General features: G+C 37.5%; 1 protein-coding gene across 2 annotated transcripts; it reads right to left on the minus strand.

The window, feature by feature from the left end:
- Positions 1–2,443: 2,443 nt before the first annotated feature.
- LOC130570426 (zinc finger protein 572-like) lies at positions 2,444–8,385 on the minus strand. Of its 2 annotated transcripts, none has more exons than XM_057360732.1 (4): positions 8,328–8,385; positions 7,876–8,043; positions 6,772–7,717; positions 2,444–4,737 (listed from the first exon to the last, which is right to left on the minus strand). In XM_057360732.1, exons 2-4 carry the CDS (start codon positions 8,041–8,043, stop codon positions 3,776–3,778), a joined length of 2,076 nt encoding a protein of 691 aa, XP_057216715.1. In that variant the 5' UTR covers positions 8,328–8,385; the 3' UTR covers positions 2,444–3,775. The 2 variants fall into 2 exon arrangements, with proteins under 2 accessions (XP_057216715.1, XP_057216724.1); XM_057360741.1 differs by having other exon boundaries at positions 4,552–4,737; positions 6,788–7,717.
- Positions 8,386–13,150: the final 4,765 nt, after the last annotated feature.

Below are 13,150 nucleotides of genomic sequence, written 5' to 3' on the forward strand. Positions count from 1 at the left end.
ACACGAGACGTTGGGCTTCTCGCGCGCGCACAGTATATTCTGACAGTCTCTGTGACGAATCCTTGCGCACTCCTCAGCCAGCCAGCGTGTGGCCAGTAGTCCTGTTCTCTCTCAGTCAATCGGCTCTGCTTCTCCGGGATTTATATGCTCCCCAACGCCACTTACTGTAATGAGACATGTGTTCGTCATTTGCACTTGCCCCGCTTACTCACCGCTCGTCTCCCAGCTGTCTCTCCTGCAGAACTCGCTGAACCACGACCCCCTCGCCACAAACACATGGACACTGTTTTTCTGATTAACATGTTTTTCCTTCAATCTTGTTTTTTAATATAAATTAAAACAAAGAAACAGAATAAAAACAAAAATATCATTTTATGTTTCACGGATGTGTGAAACTGTGTGACTCCACTCTCTTCTATGTGCACTAACCACTCCCTCATCTGTCGCTATTCAAAAAACAGCCACATCACACGTAACATCTTTGCAGAAGCAAGAAATATTCATCTAAATAGTACTGTAAACATGCATCAAATTGGTCCCATAAATGCAAACAATCAGAAACACAAAGATACAAAGAGCAATCATCACCACAAACATGCAATATGAACCATTACAGTAAGTGGTATTAAGTGATGTGGTTTATAATGCAGCGGAGCTTTTGCAAAATATGCTACCATCATTCATATGTACATAATGAAACCTTAGGTGTTATCAGTTTTTAGCTACATTTTTAAATGGTCATATTTACAGTAGCAAGCTTCAGTAGGCTATCTAAACAGTTATTGTGCATGACAAAACCTTACAAAAATATTTGCAACCATATTTTTGGAAGCAGTAAAAAGAGACGTTTATCACCTGTCAGAAAACATTATCCTACAAGAATTCACTGAATAACACAAGAGCCACAATCACAGGAGCCACAATCACAGGAGCCGCAGTCACAGGATCCGCAGTCACAGGATCCGCAGTCACAGGAGTCGCAATCACAGGAGACACAAGAACAGTAGCCGTAGTCACAGATGCTGCACTCTTTTGAAGGCCTGTCAGGCTTCTCAGTCTTCTCCTCAGGTTTTGGACCTTTGGTTATTGTATGACAATGACATTGGCAGTTGTTATTGCAATAATTTTTGCAACTTTTACATCCTTCTGTGCTGTTCTCAAAATCCATGGCTTATATGGCAGGTTTAGGTTATCCGTCTGAAATATTCTCAAACCTTACAGCAAACCCATAGCACGAGTGAATCAGGATGTGGTTTGCATGAATTTTTAAGAGCGCACTGAGCATGTGCAGCAGACACACGCAGAATAATCTAATTTGTAGTGCATTTACAACAGCGCATGTCAGCTATTTGCAGAAGTACAAGAATGGAAAAAAAGAGAAGCGAGCATCAGGAACAACTAGCTGACTTACATTCACACATTCCTAGATGAACATCAGCTGCAAACAATGAAAGATTAAACAACTCCTTCCCTTAAACCCTTTAGACTTTATTTCTTTCATACATGTAAAAAAAACTCTTATTGAGAATGATCTATTATATGTTGATGGTGATCAGTGTTTGCTTTATTTGAGCTTTTGAACCTGATTGTTGTTTCCACTAACTGAGCCACATAAGGATAACTGCCAAAGAGATACAAGCTGAACTCCAAGGTGAAGGTACGTCAGTTTCTGATCGCACTATCCGTTGGGCTCCATAGAAGAAGACCCAGGAGGACTCCACTTTTGAAAGAAAAACATAAAAAAGACAGACTGGAATATCGACAAGCCACAATCCTTCTGGGAGAATGTCCTTTGGACAGATGAGTCAAAACTGGAGCTTTTTGGCAAGTCACATCATGTTCAGAGACGAAAAAATCGAGCTTTCAAAGTGAACACCATACCTACAGTGAAACATGGAGGAGGCTTGGTTATGTTTTGGAGCTGCTTTGCTGCATCTGGCACAGAGTGCCTTGAATCTGTGCAGGTTACAATGAAATCTCAAGACTATCAAGGCATTCTGGGTCGAAACGTACTGCCCAGTGTCAGAAAGCTCTGTCTCAGTCGCAGGTCATGGGTCCTCCAACAGGATAATGACCCAAAACACAGCTAAAATCACCCAAGAATGGATAAGAACAAAACATTGGACTATTCTGAAGTGGCCTTTTATGAGTCCTGATCTGAATCCTATCGAACATGGAAACACATGGAGAGACCTGAAACTTGCAGTCTGGAGAAGGCACCCATCAAACCTGAGACAGCTGGAGCAGTTTGCTCAGGAAGAGTGGGCCAAACTACCTGTTAACAGGTGCAGAAGTCTCATTGAGAGCTACAGAAAACGTTTGTTTGCAGTGATTGCCTCTAAAGGTTGTGCAACAAAATATTAGGTTAGGGTCCCATCATTTTTGTACATGACATTTTCATTTGTTTTATTTACAATATTATGTTGAATAAAAAATCAAAAGCAAAGTCTGATTTCTATTAAATATGGAATAAACAATGGTGGATGCCAATTACTTTTGTCAGTTTCAAGTTATTTCAGAGAATATTGTGCATTCTTCGTTTTTTGTGGAGGGGTACCAACAAATTTGAGCATGTCTGTACATGTAAATATTTCCTAAATGTGTATACATGCATGTGTATATGTTTATAAAGAAAAAAATAATATGCACAGTATGCAGACATTTATTCTGTAAAAACATTAATCATGATTAATGGTTTGACAGCCCTAATCCAGAGAATTCATTTAAACACAATAAATGTTCTAGAGCAGGGGTGTCCTGTCTTTCTTCTGGAGGGCCAATGTCGTGTAGAGTTGAGCTCCAAAACACTTTCACCGAAGTTTCTAATGAAGCACTTTCTCTCAAACGTATTTTAAGAAACCACTAATGCTTTTGTGAAATGCGGCCCAGAACAATGATTAGCAGAGGACAGAAACACATATGTTTGAGTAATTTTACAATAAATTGTGTTGCCTATATGGTTTGTGCATGTATTTAAGTTGAATGTTAAAAGTTCAAAAAAGCTCTATAATGTAACTAATGTTAAATCATATATGTGACTCTGGATCACAAAACCAGTCTTAAGTAGCACAGAAACATTTTTAGTAAAAGCCCAAAATACATTGTATGGGTCAAAATTATCTATTTTTCTTTTATGCCAAAAATCATTAGGATTTTAAGTAAAGATCATGTTCCATGAAGATATTTAGCAAATTTCCTACCATAAATATATCATAATTTTATTTTTGTGAGTGGATGGCCTGCTACAGTGCCTCCGATTAACAATTTCGAAGGCGATTTTCTCAATATTTTGATTTTTTTGCACCCTCAGATTCCAGAGTTTTAAACTGTCGTATCTCCACCCGATATTGTCCTATCCTAACAACCCATACATCAATAGAAAGCTTAATTATTCAGCTTTCAGGTGATGAAAAAATCTCAATTTTGAAAAATTGACCCATAAGACTGGTTTTGTTGTCCAGGGTCACATATTGTCACAATAAAAAGGTTGCATTTTATGGCTGCAACAGCCAGTCAGTGTCTGAGAACTGTAAACACCAGGTTCTAGATACATTTCTAGTTTTAATTATTTACAACAATAAAGTTAAGTTCCTATAACACTGCCAGGTGTATTGGTATCGATATCAAGGATATATTTGACTTTGAAAATATCAGTATCTTATCGAAAACACCAGGTTCCAGATACATGTCTAGTTTAAAACTTTTTACAACCATAAAGTAAAGTTCCCATAACACTGCAAGGTGTAACACAACCCTTAAAATATAGACATTAAAGCTATGGTGAGTCTGTGTTCGCGTGTTTCTTCTGGTGAGTCTGAAGCCCCCATTTAAAAGGGAAACTCTCGCCGCAGATGGGGCAGCCATAAGGTTTCTCTCCTGTATGCATTCGCTTGTGGACCCTCATGGCACTTGATCGAGCGAAAGTCTTGTCACAATATGAGCATTTATAAGGTTTTTCTCCTGTATGAATCCTCTGGTGTATTTTTAAGTCACTTGACTTATAAAATCTCTTGCCACAATCACTACAGGGATACGGTCTTTCTCCCGTGTGAACTCTCAGATGAACTTTGAGAGAAAATGGACTAGCAAAGCTCTTCCCACAGTAGGAGCACAGATACGGTTTCTCTCCAGTGTGAATCCTCTCATGGATTTTCCGGTGAGTCAAATGATAGAAGCGTTTCTCACAGTATGAACATTGATACCGTTTGTCCTCCGTGTGTATATTTTTATGTAACACCAGACAAGCTAAGCTCTTATAGCTTTTCCCACATTCACCGCACTGATACAGGCTCTTATTGGTGTGTATGAGAAGATGTTTCTTCAGATGGGATCCATGGGTGAACCTCTTCTCACAGTGAGGGCACTTGTACAACTTTTCGCCCGTGTGGATTCTCTTATGCATCAAAAGATGCGGTTTAGTGCGGAAATACTTGTTACACTCGTCGCATTGTAAGAACTTTTCACTGTGTGTATTTATATGAGCTCTCATAGCATAAGGAGTAATGAAAAAATCCTTCCCGCATAGTTTGCAGCGAAAGTCCTTCTTCACTTTGTGCTCTTTTGAATGAAGTCTCCTCTCTTCTAAGGTATGAAAGCTAATGTCACATATCGTGCAGGTCAAGTCTTTCTGTTCTGTGTGTTTTCTCTTATGTCTGGTTTTTTTACTGCTGGTCACTGTGTGTTGCTCTTTGGATGTAGAGGCAGTTTCTCCATCAGAAGACAAACCAACGTTGTCGTCTGAAATAAACAAAATGGGCATTAATATTTATATTTGTAAAGGCTGTGATTTAAAGGGATAGTTTACACTTGAAAGGGCAGTTTTCAACCAGGTGTCTTCCTTCCTATCCCAGAATAAACTACTGGACGACAAGCAGTCCAGCTTCAAAACAAACCACTCCACTGAGACTGCACTGCTATCGGTCACGAAAGCACTGCGGCTAGCCAAGGTGGAATCTAAATCCTCTGTCCTGATTCTGCTAGACTTATCTGCAGTGTTCGACACTGTCCTTCACCAGATACTGCTAGCAACCCTGTCATCACTAGGAATCTCAGGCATTTCTCTCTGTAAGATCTTCCAAGAGCCCAAAAGTGACACCCCTTTTCCATCTCTCTCCACTGGCTACCAGTTGAAGCCCGTATCTGATTCAAGTCACAAATGCATTCCTACAGGACTATCACTGGATCTGCACTGGCATACTTTCACACCCTCCTACACCCCATCAAGAACCCTGCATTCAGCAAACGAGCAGTGTCTTGTATTATAGGGCTGTGCAATTAATCGAAAATTATTGTAATCGTCAATTTTGCCTTCAACAATTACAAAAACAAAAGAATCGATTATTCGAATCGATTAATCGAAAAACGATTATTGTGCCACATTCCATTTTGCAAGGACCCTCTCTTTTCTCGTGGTATGAATCCACAGCGCACCCCTTTCCTTACAGTGGTTCAGCTGTGCTATTTCTTTACATTTATTTTTCAGTTGAATTCACAGTTTAAAAGCCAAGTTATTTATTTTCTATTTTGTTTTAAAAGTTAATGAGTAATCGTGTTAAATAATCGGGATCTCAATATTGGCCAAAATAATCGTGATTATGTTTTTTGTCATAATCGAGTAATAATAACCCTATTGTATTACCCTCTCAAAAGGGCAGTAAATCGCTTTCCCGCTCATTCTCCTTCACAACTCCTTGCTGGTGGAACATTCTTCCTAACTCAGTCCGGTCAACCACATCTGTCACAACATTCAAAAAAACTACTTAAAACCTATCTCTTCTGTTAATACTTGACAGGAAAATGAAAAAAAAACACTAACCCTCTCTCTTTCTCTCAACAGGTATTGTATTGTTTGTTCTGGCTTTTGTGTAAACTAGTAACTTGGTATTATTATTGCCCCTGTATGACATATAGCTGTATTGTTGTTCCAAACCTGTATAAATTTTGTTGTTCTGCTGAACACAAAGGAAGATATTTGGAAGAATGTCAGTAACCAAACAGATCTCACCCCCCATTGACTCCCATAGTATTTCTTTCCCCTACTATGGCACTAAATGGGGGATGAGATCTGTTTGGTTAGTGACATTCTTCCAAATATCTTCATTTGTGTTCAGCAGAACAAAGAAATATATACAGGTTTGGAACAACCTAAAGAGCTCGGCATACTACATTCGAAATCGAAAAACGACCGTCTGTGACCTGATTTCGAACAAAATCTGGTCCAAACAACAATTCATTTCACTAGTTCGCCGCAGCAAACCAAACAGAACTCTCCGGGAAAGTTCGTGGTGGCCGGTAAACACCTTTGAGCCACCATTGGTCCATGGCCATTACGTAATAGGTGGATGTGTTATATAGCGCCTCCTGGTCTGTGGGAAATAACGTGTCATTTTATTTGCATACGTCATGTAAACCCCGCCTCCAGAAACAAAGGGGTGGTGGATTGTTCGAAAACACTACACTGTCTCTCAGCGTTTTCGAGCTTCGTCTTACCCCCAAACGCAGAACGAAATCTCAATTCGTCTGGATTATGCCGAGCCCTTGAGGGTGAGTAAATGATGACAGAATTTTCATTTTGGGGTGAACTATCCTTTAAATAAATTCTAAGTCTGATGTGATATTTTAATCACTTTGAAATTTTATACTCATGCAGATCACGATATGCCATTCTCAGTGTCTTAAAAAGAATCCACATGAATTTAGTTAGAATATTTTTACAATTGAATACCAATTCAGTTAATTCAACATATCTGGTCTTAAGAGGAAGAAACATACTTGAAGGAAAAAAGACCTCATCCTCATCATTCTGATCATCATCATTCTGATCATCATCGTCATCAATATTGTAATCTTCATCATCATCATCATTCTCATGGCTCAGTTGTTGTTCCTCATCATCATCATTCTCATGGCTCAGTTGTTGTTCCTCATCATCATCATCATCATTCTCATGGCTCAGTTGTTGTTCCTCATCATCATCATCATCATTCTCATAACTCAGTTGTTCTTCCTCTTCATCATCATCATCATCCTCATGGCTCTGTTGTTGTTCCTCTACTCTGTTTTTTTCTTCTCTGCTCTCTATCAGGTTCTTGCAGTCCACCAGTCTGACGGAGCACATCTTCAGCTGTGTCTGCTGCATCTGCTGTTCTCCAGCGTTACAGTCAGAGATTTCATCAGCAGATCCATCATTCTGGGCATCAGTATAACAGAGTAACGTGTGACTGAGCTCTGAGTCCTGTGTGTCTCTGGATCTCCAGACTGAATCCTGAGTTTCTGTCCCATCATTCTCATCATCATCAATCCAGTCATCATCATCCTCATGGTGCTGTTGTTGTTCCTTTGCTGTGTTTTTTTCTCCTCTGCTCTCTATCAGGTTCCTGCAGTCCACTAGTTTGACAGAGCACATCTGCACCATCTGCTGTTCTCCAGCGTTACAGTCAGAGGTTTCATCAGCAGATCCATGATCCTGGGCGTCAGCATAACAGAGTAACGTGTGACTGAGCTCTGAGTCCTGTGTGTATCTGGATCTCCAGACTGAATCCTGAGCTTCTGTCCCATCATTCCCATCATCATCAATCCAGCCATCATCATCATACTCATGGTGCTGTTGTTGTTCCTCTACTGTGTTTTTTTCTCCTCTGCTCTCTATCAGGTTCCTGCAGTCCACTAGTTTGACGGAGCACATCTTCAGCTGTGTCTGCTGCATCTGCTGACCAACCTGTGTTGACATTAGCCTCATTACTCTGCAGTTACCACTAGTTTTTATATTGGTGATTTGTTAGCATATTTTGCTGTGAGATGTGCATGAGAAGTGAGAAGCTAACAAAATTTTGGTTTGATTGAGATGAAGGATGCAACTGAGTGTGGGTCGCTCACCTCTTTGTTCAGTTTGTCTCCTCTCTCTCTCAGCTTTGCCTCCAGTGATGCCACCTCCTTCTTCAGCTGACAGATTTCAGTGATAAAATCTTCAATATCCAGCATGGATAGATCAGTTCCCACTGATTTACAGCAGATCACATCCAACTGCACTTCCATGGTCAACATCTGAAGACACATCATTTTTACAAGACACATTTTAATGAACTGACACTGATTTAAACTCAGAGAAACATTTATTTCACACGTGTTTAGGGGCATATTGTTAGCTTTAATATTGAGCTAGCATAGATCGGGAATGTCAAAAGTAATTATTGTTTACTACAAATATCATGGTTGCAACAATTAATACGACATTTATGGTTACTGTAGGAAAAACATGATGTTTTTTCGTAAGGCGAGGGAAACGCAGATATAATGTAAAACCACAGATTAAACACTTGCCGTCTTACCGTTCGAGTCTCCTTTCTTTATGCTGTGATTTTACTGGTAGTCGGTAGACTACAGATCGTCACAGCGCCCCCTCCAGGACGAGCGTGAAGTTATAACAGAAGACGCCAGGAAGGCTTCACCAAACCTAACTTCTCATATCAAAAAGCGCGCAGTAATCAAAAACTGTTCTCTCTCAATAACGATTCTTTTTGGTTTTTCTTATTTTCCACCCTTTATTATTTTCTTTTGCATCTAAAACAAGTCACAAAAGATGCCCTATATCGATCTTGTCCTTCAGTTTCATTTATATGTAACATAAACACTTTCTGTCTGTTTCAGCTTTTTATTTACCACTTGTTGTAATAAAGAATGTAAAATCACGTTTGAAATGTTTTTGAGTTTTTGATCATTATAAATCGTAGCTAGACCTTGAAATTTGGTCTACTTTATGCAACAGGAGTATAGGACACAAATCATTTTCAGTGAAATCAGCCAAACAGTACCATGAACATTTACTCAGAGTAAACTGGCACTGTTTGATACAGCAGGGCAGGGGGACTACAGCAGGCTTCGGCCACTTTCTTACCCTCAGACAGATGTCTTTTTGCTCTGTTTCTCTGTTGAGGATCTTAGGAACATATAAAGGAACCGTTTGAGTGTCTGTGCATGTCTGCATAATAAATTTAGAGCTCTGGTTTGTATACGAGTATAGTCTGTGTGTCAGTATTAAAAATGTGCTTCATACTTGGTTTGCATAACATAATCTGACTGTCTCAGCTTTGTTACAGTGTAGAAAGTGAAATCAGTGTCTGAAGCAGAACACGTGCTGTGGTCAAAATAGAAGTGAAAATTACAAGTGTCAGCAGTTTACATAAACCATGTTTGTTTGTGTTTGTGTTAGCCCAATTTTTAATAACGTGCTCACAAATGTACAGGATTGACTAAACTTATGAGACACAAATGTTAAACTTTGACATGTGACAATATAGGTGGTCCGTTGTAGTGCATGCTCATAAGTCAAACCATTTTACTTTAGAATATCAAGCATTTTAATGGGTAACTTATACATTTATTTAAGTTGTTTAATATTTTCTATCATTTTTGGGCACCGCATTATTGTTCATTTGGAAGAACCCCAGATCAAATTATGCTACACAGCAACGCCCATGTAAGGGCAGGAAACAAAACAAAACAAAAGTCTGTTCTGCACTCTACCTAGATTGTAAGAAGAAAGAAGTCCATTCTAATTAAAGGTCTTAACATTGTTTGGTTTTATTTAAAGAAGGGTTTAATTGAGAAGTCTTTAAATGTGTCTTTAAATGATCCTTTGAATATCTTGGAAGAGTGAAAATGACTCATCAGGCCTTGAGATTAATGTTGCTTTTCTTTATTCTAAGAGGTAGGTTTGTGACTTCTTTAAAAGATAAATATGAATATTGTTAAAAAAATTATAAAATGTATAAAACATTTTGCTTGCTTGATACTGTTTTGCATGATCAGCTTTAAGAAAACTATCGAATTACTTAACTTTTATTCTTTAATTTTTTTTATTCATTTTGTCTGTGTTTTTATACTTTTATTACTCCTTCACTATCAACATGTTAAAGATTAACTAAATTAAGTATAGTGCCTGCACCCTCATATAAGGATATTACAATTTTGACCTGTCTTCCTAAGAATAGTACCTTAGTAAAATACTTGGTTTATATAAGTTTATTTAAATATTTTTTAGGGTTTCAATATAAAAATCAGGGGATTAGATTTCTAAATGATAACATGTTTACTTTAAATATGCTGTACTGCTAAGTGCATAAATCTAAATAGTATTATTAAAAATAAGTTTGGAAAAGTGTTCTTTAGGTTCTAGTAACCAGTGTCTTCAAATGGGGGTTATTCCCACAAAAAACATCTCAGTAAATATGTGTTTTTTCTTTGTTCTAAATATTTCACAGTTACCTCTATAACACTGCTGTCTCCTCCTGGATGTACGATTAAAATGCCATGTCAGTATGAATATGAGATTCAAGGAAGTATCCAGCAGCTGTCTCTACAATGGAGAAGCCCCAGAAACCACCTGCTTTGTCATCTGATCAAACACAAAACATACAGCAACTGCACCCCTGGATACACGGTGCACTACAGTCCAGGGAATATCACTCTTATTATAGCTCACGTGAGCCAGGAGGATTTTGGGAAGCATGTGTGCTCCATAAGCAAACTTCATGAATTCTCTGACTTCGCCATTGAATTAAAACAGACGGAAGGTGAGTATTCATTTATCTTCAATAAAATGTTTAAGGTTTTTGCTTGAGATGTAATAGCTTTAATGTATGTGTACCACTACTTAAATGACAACTAATTTATCATGTCCTAAAGGAATAGAAACTGTCATCTCTCATTCTGTCACCTTGTATATTGTTTAAAACCCATTTAATGTTGACATTTATAAAAAAAAATGATAGGTAGAAAGTTGAGGATTGACTGTCTCAGTTACCAAGGTAAAAATAAAAGTCTTGTCCAAGATGCTGGGATACAGTCCAGGCTACAAAGGACAAGCATTTTCTGAGTATGAATGGATAGAAATGTGACTGAGGCTCCCTAACAATCTCTGTGTTCTAATTTATAAATATCTGTTTAGAGCTTTCTGCTGAATTTCCAAAAAGCAAGATAGATCAGTCAGGTATGTAACAGTTCCCAGATCACAAAATCTTACTTATGAAATGTAATTGGTGCAGATTTTAAAGGATTAAGGGTGATTTATTTATTTTTGACAATGTTATCAACAGGTTCTGCAAAGGATCACATCCTCCTGCTTGGCTGCAGTATTTTTGTATCTGTTTTTGGGTGACAAAAACTGGCTGATGCCATATTTTTCTGTAGCCTATTTCTAAAATGAAATATTTGATGTCTCATGAGTTATGCCAATTTATGGTCTTTGTAAAATACATAAAGATATGCTTTGTAGGAGATAAACATGCGTGCCTGAATTATTTTCACAGCCTATTAATACATAGGCTGCAAAATAAGCAAATAGAATCGTTGTCATCGTTCATTTCATAAAATTACCACTGGGTGGCACTACACTCATAGAGTAAATATTGCTCGACAGCTCATTAAAACTGTGAGCAACTGTAAACATTTTAAACAAAGATATGAAATAAATTTTAGGTTCTAATAAAATTGGTCTCATTATTTCCAATGATTTAACTAGCCTGACTAAAATGGGTTAGAGTAACATTTTTTTTGTTGTTGAAAAATCCTTAAGGTTTTTCTCTATCATTTATTAAACAATTTTCAGTAAAGAAAAACAGTTTAAAAAAAAGTTTCATTATTTTCACAGCGTTACTTTTTGGGAGAATGCTTTTATGTCTTGCAGACCTATCAATTATCACATCTGGAAAAATGTCCACAACTATGATGAAATCATTCATTTCAAATCTATTTTCAAGATGAACAACATGGGAATTGTTAATGGACTTAAATGAATGCAATTAGAATAATTCAGACATATGAACATACATTTGTTACTAGACATATGACATCTGAAATTATATTATTACTAAAATAATCAATTTTGTACGAACAGATTTGTTTTCTTTCTTGTGTTAATTCTGGGGAAAAAAACAGAATAAGATGTAAGTGTACAGACTGACATGTTGTTTACCACTTACTTTCTTCTTGATTGATGCATCTGTGATCAGGATTAACCTTGGATGCGATGTAATGACACTTCCAGATTGAGCACCAGCAGCACTTATCTCTGCAGAGCCATTGGCTAACATCCATTATAAGAGCATGTTACATCATCTTACATGATACAGTTTCTGTACATATACGGAGCAGTATGTGGGCCTTAAGGTTTCTGAGCTGACATGGCTGCGACTGCCTAACCTCACCCTCTCAAAGACAATTCAGCCCTTAAAGCATTTAGTGCTTGACTTACTACTATTTTAGTCAAAGTCATAAATAATACTGTAAGGACAGTAATAGCTGAAAGCAATGACAATTTCTGACATACATAAAACAGTGATTTCAATGTTAATACATATAAGCATGTTTAGCCTGCCATAACAAATTACAGTAATGGTATATTGATATGGTGAACAACAACAAAAATGGTAAATGTCATGCCAAAAAACATGGCTCCTGTTGGTACTTTTAAGTTAGTGAAATACATAAAAAAGGTCCAGTGGGAAGTATGCAAAGACATGAGAAAATTCCCAAACACACTGTAAAATGTGATTATGTTATTTAACTTGCACAGGGCCCGCATGGAAAAGGCATTTTTTATTGTGTCTGCATTATAACCTTTGTTTTACATTATTATTCAATCATATCATATGCCTAATTTCAAAGATAAATCACTGGGCTTGTTTTTGCAATCAATAAAATGCTCAAAAATAGGGGCGGTTAAGGTTCTAACCTATGCAGTTATTTGTTATTAATAGATGATGTAACCTTTTTGACTCAATGATTCAATTTTTGACTTTTTGATTCAATAAAATAAGCAAATTTTGGTGAAGCATAATATTAGTTTAGCATACGTGTTTTATATGTCAAACACACCCATTTTTATTACAACACTCTGCCTGACAAAAAGATATTTGCCTCCTCTGTCATCAACATACAAGTATGAAATGACACGAGCTTTCAAAAGCCTGCCAAAGCTTTACCCTGTTTGCCATGGTAACGTTTTTAAGGGTAAACGCAATAAAATCGCAATAAAGTTTCTTCTCTTCACTTTGTTTTGTACTTGAACAACATCGAAAACCCGAAAATGAAGGAAGGTAAAGTGATAAACGGCACATTATAGTGTTTGTGTCGCGTTAGCTGATTGGTCCAT

Source organism: Triplophysa rosa, linkage group LG2, assembly GCF_024868665.1.
Source record: "Triplophysa rosa linkage group LG2, Trosa_1v2, whole genome shotgun sequence".
NCBI lineage: Eukaryota > Metazoa > Chordata > Actinopteri > Cypriniformes > Nemacheilidae > Triplophysa > Triplophysa rosa.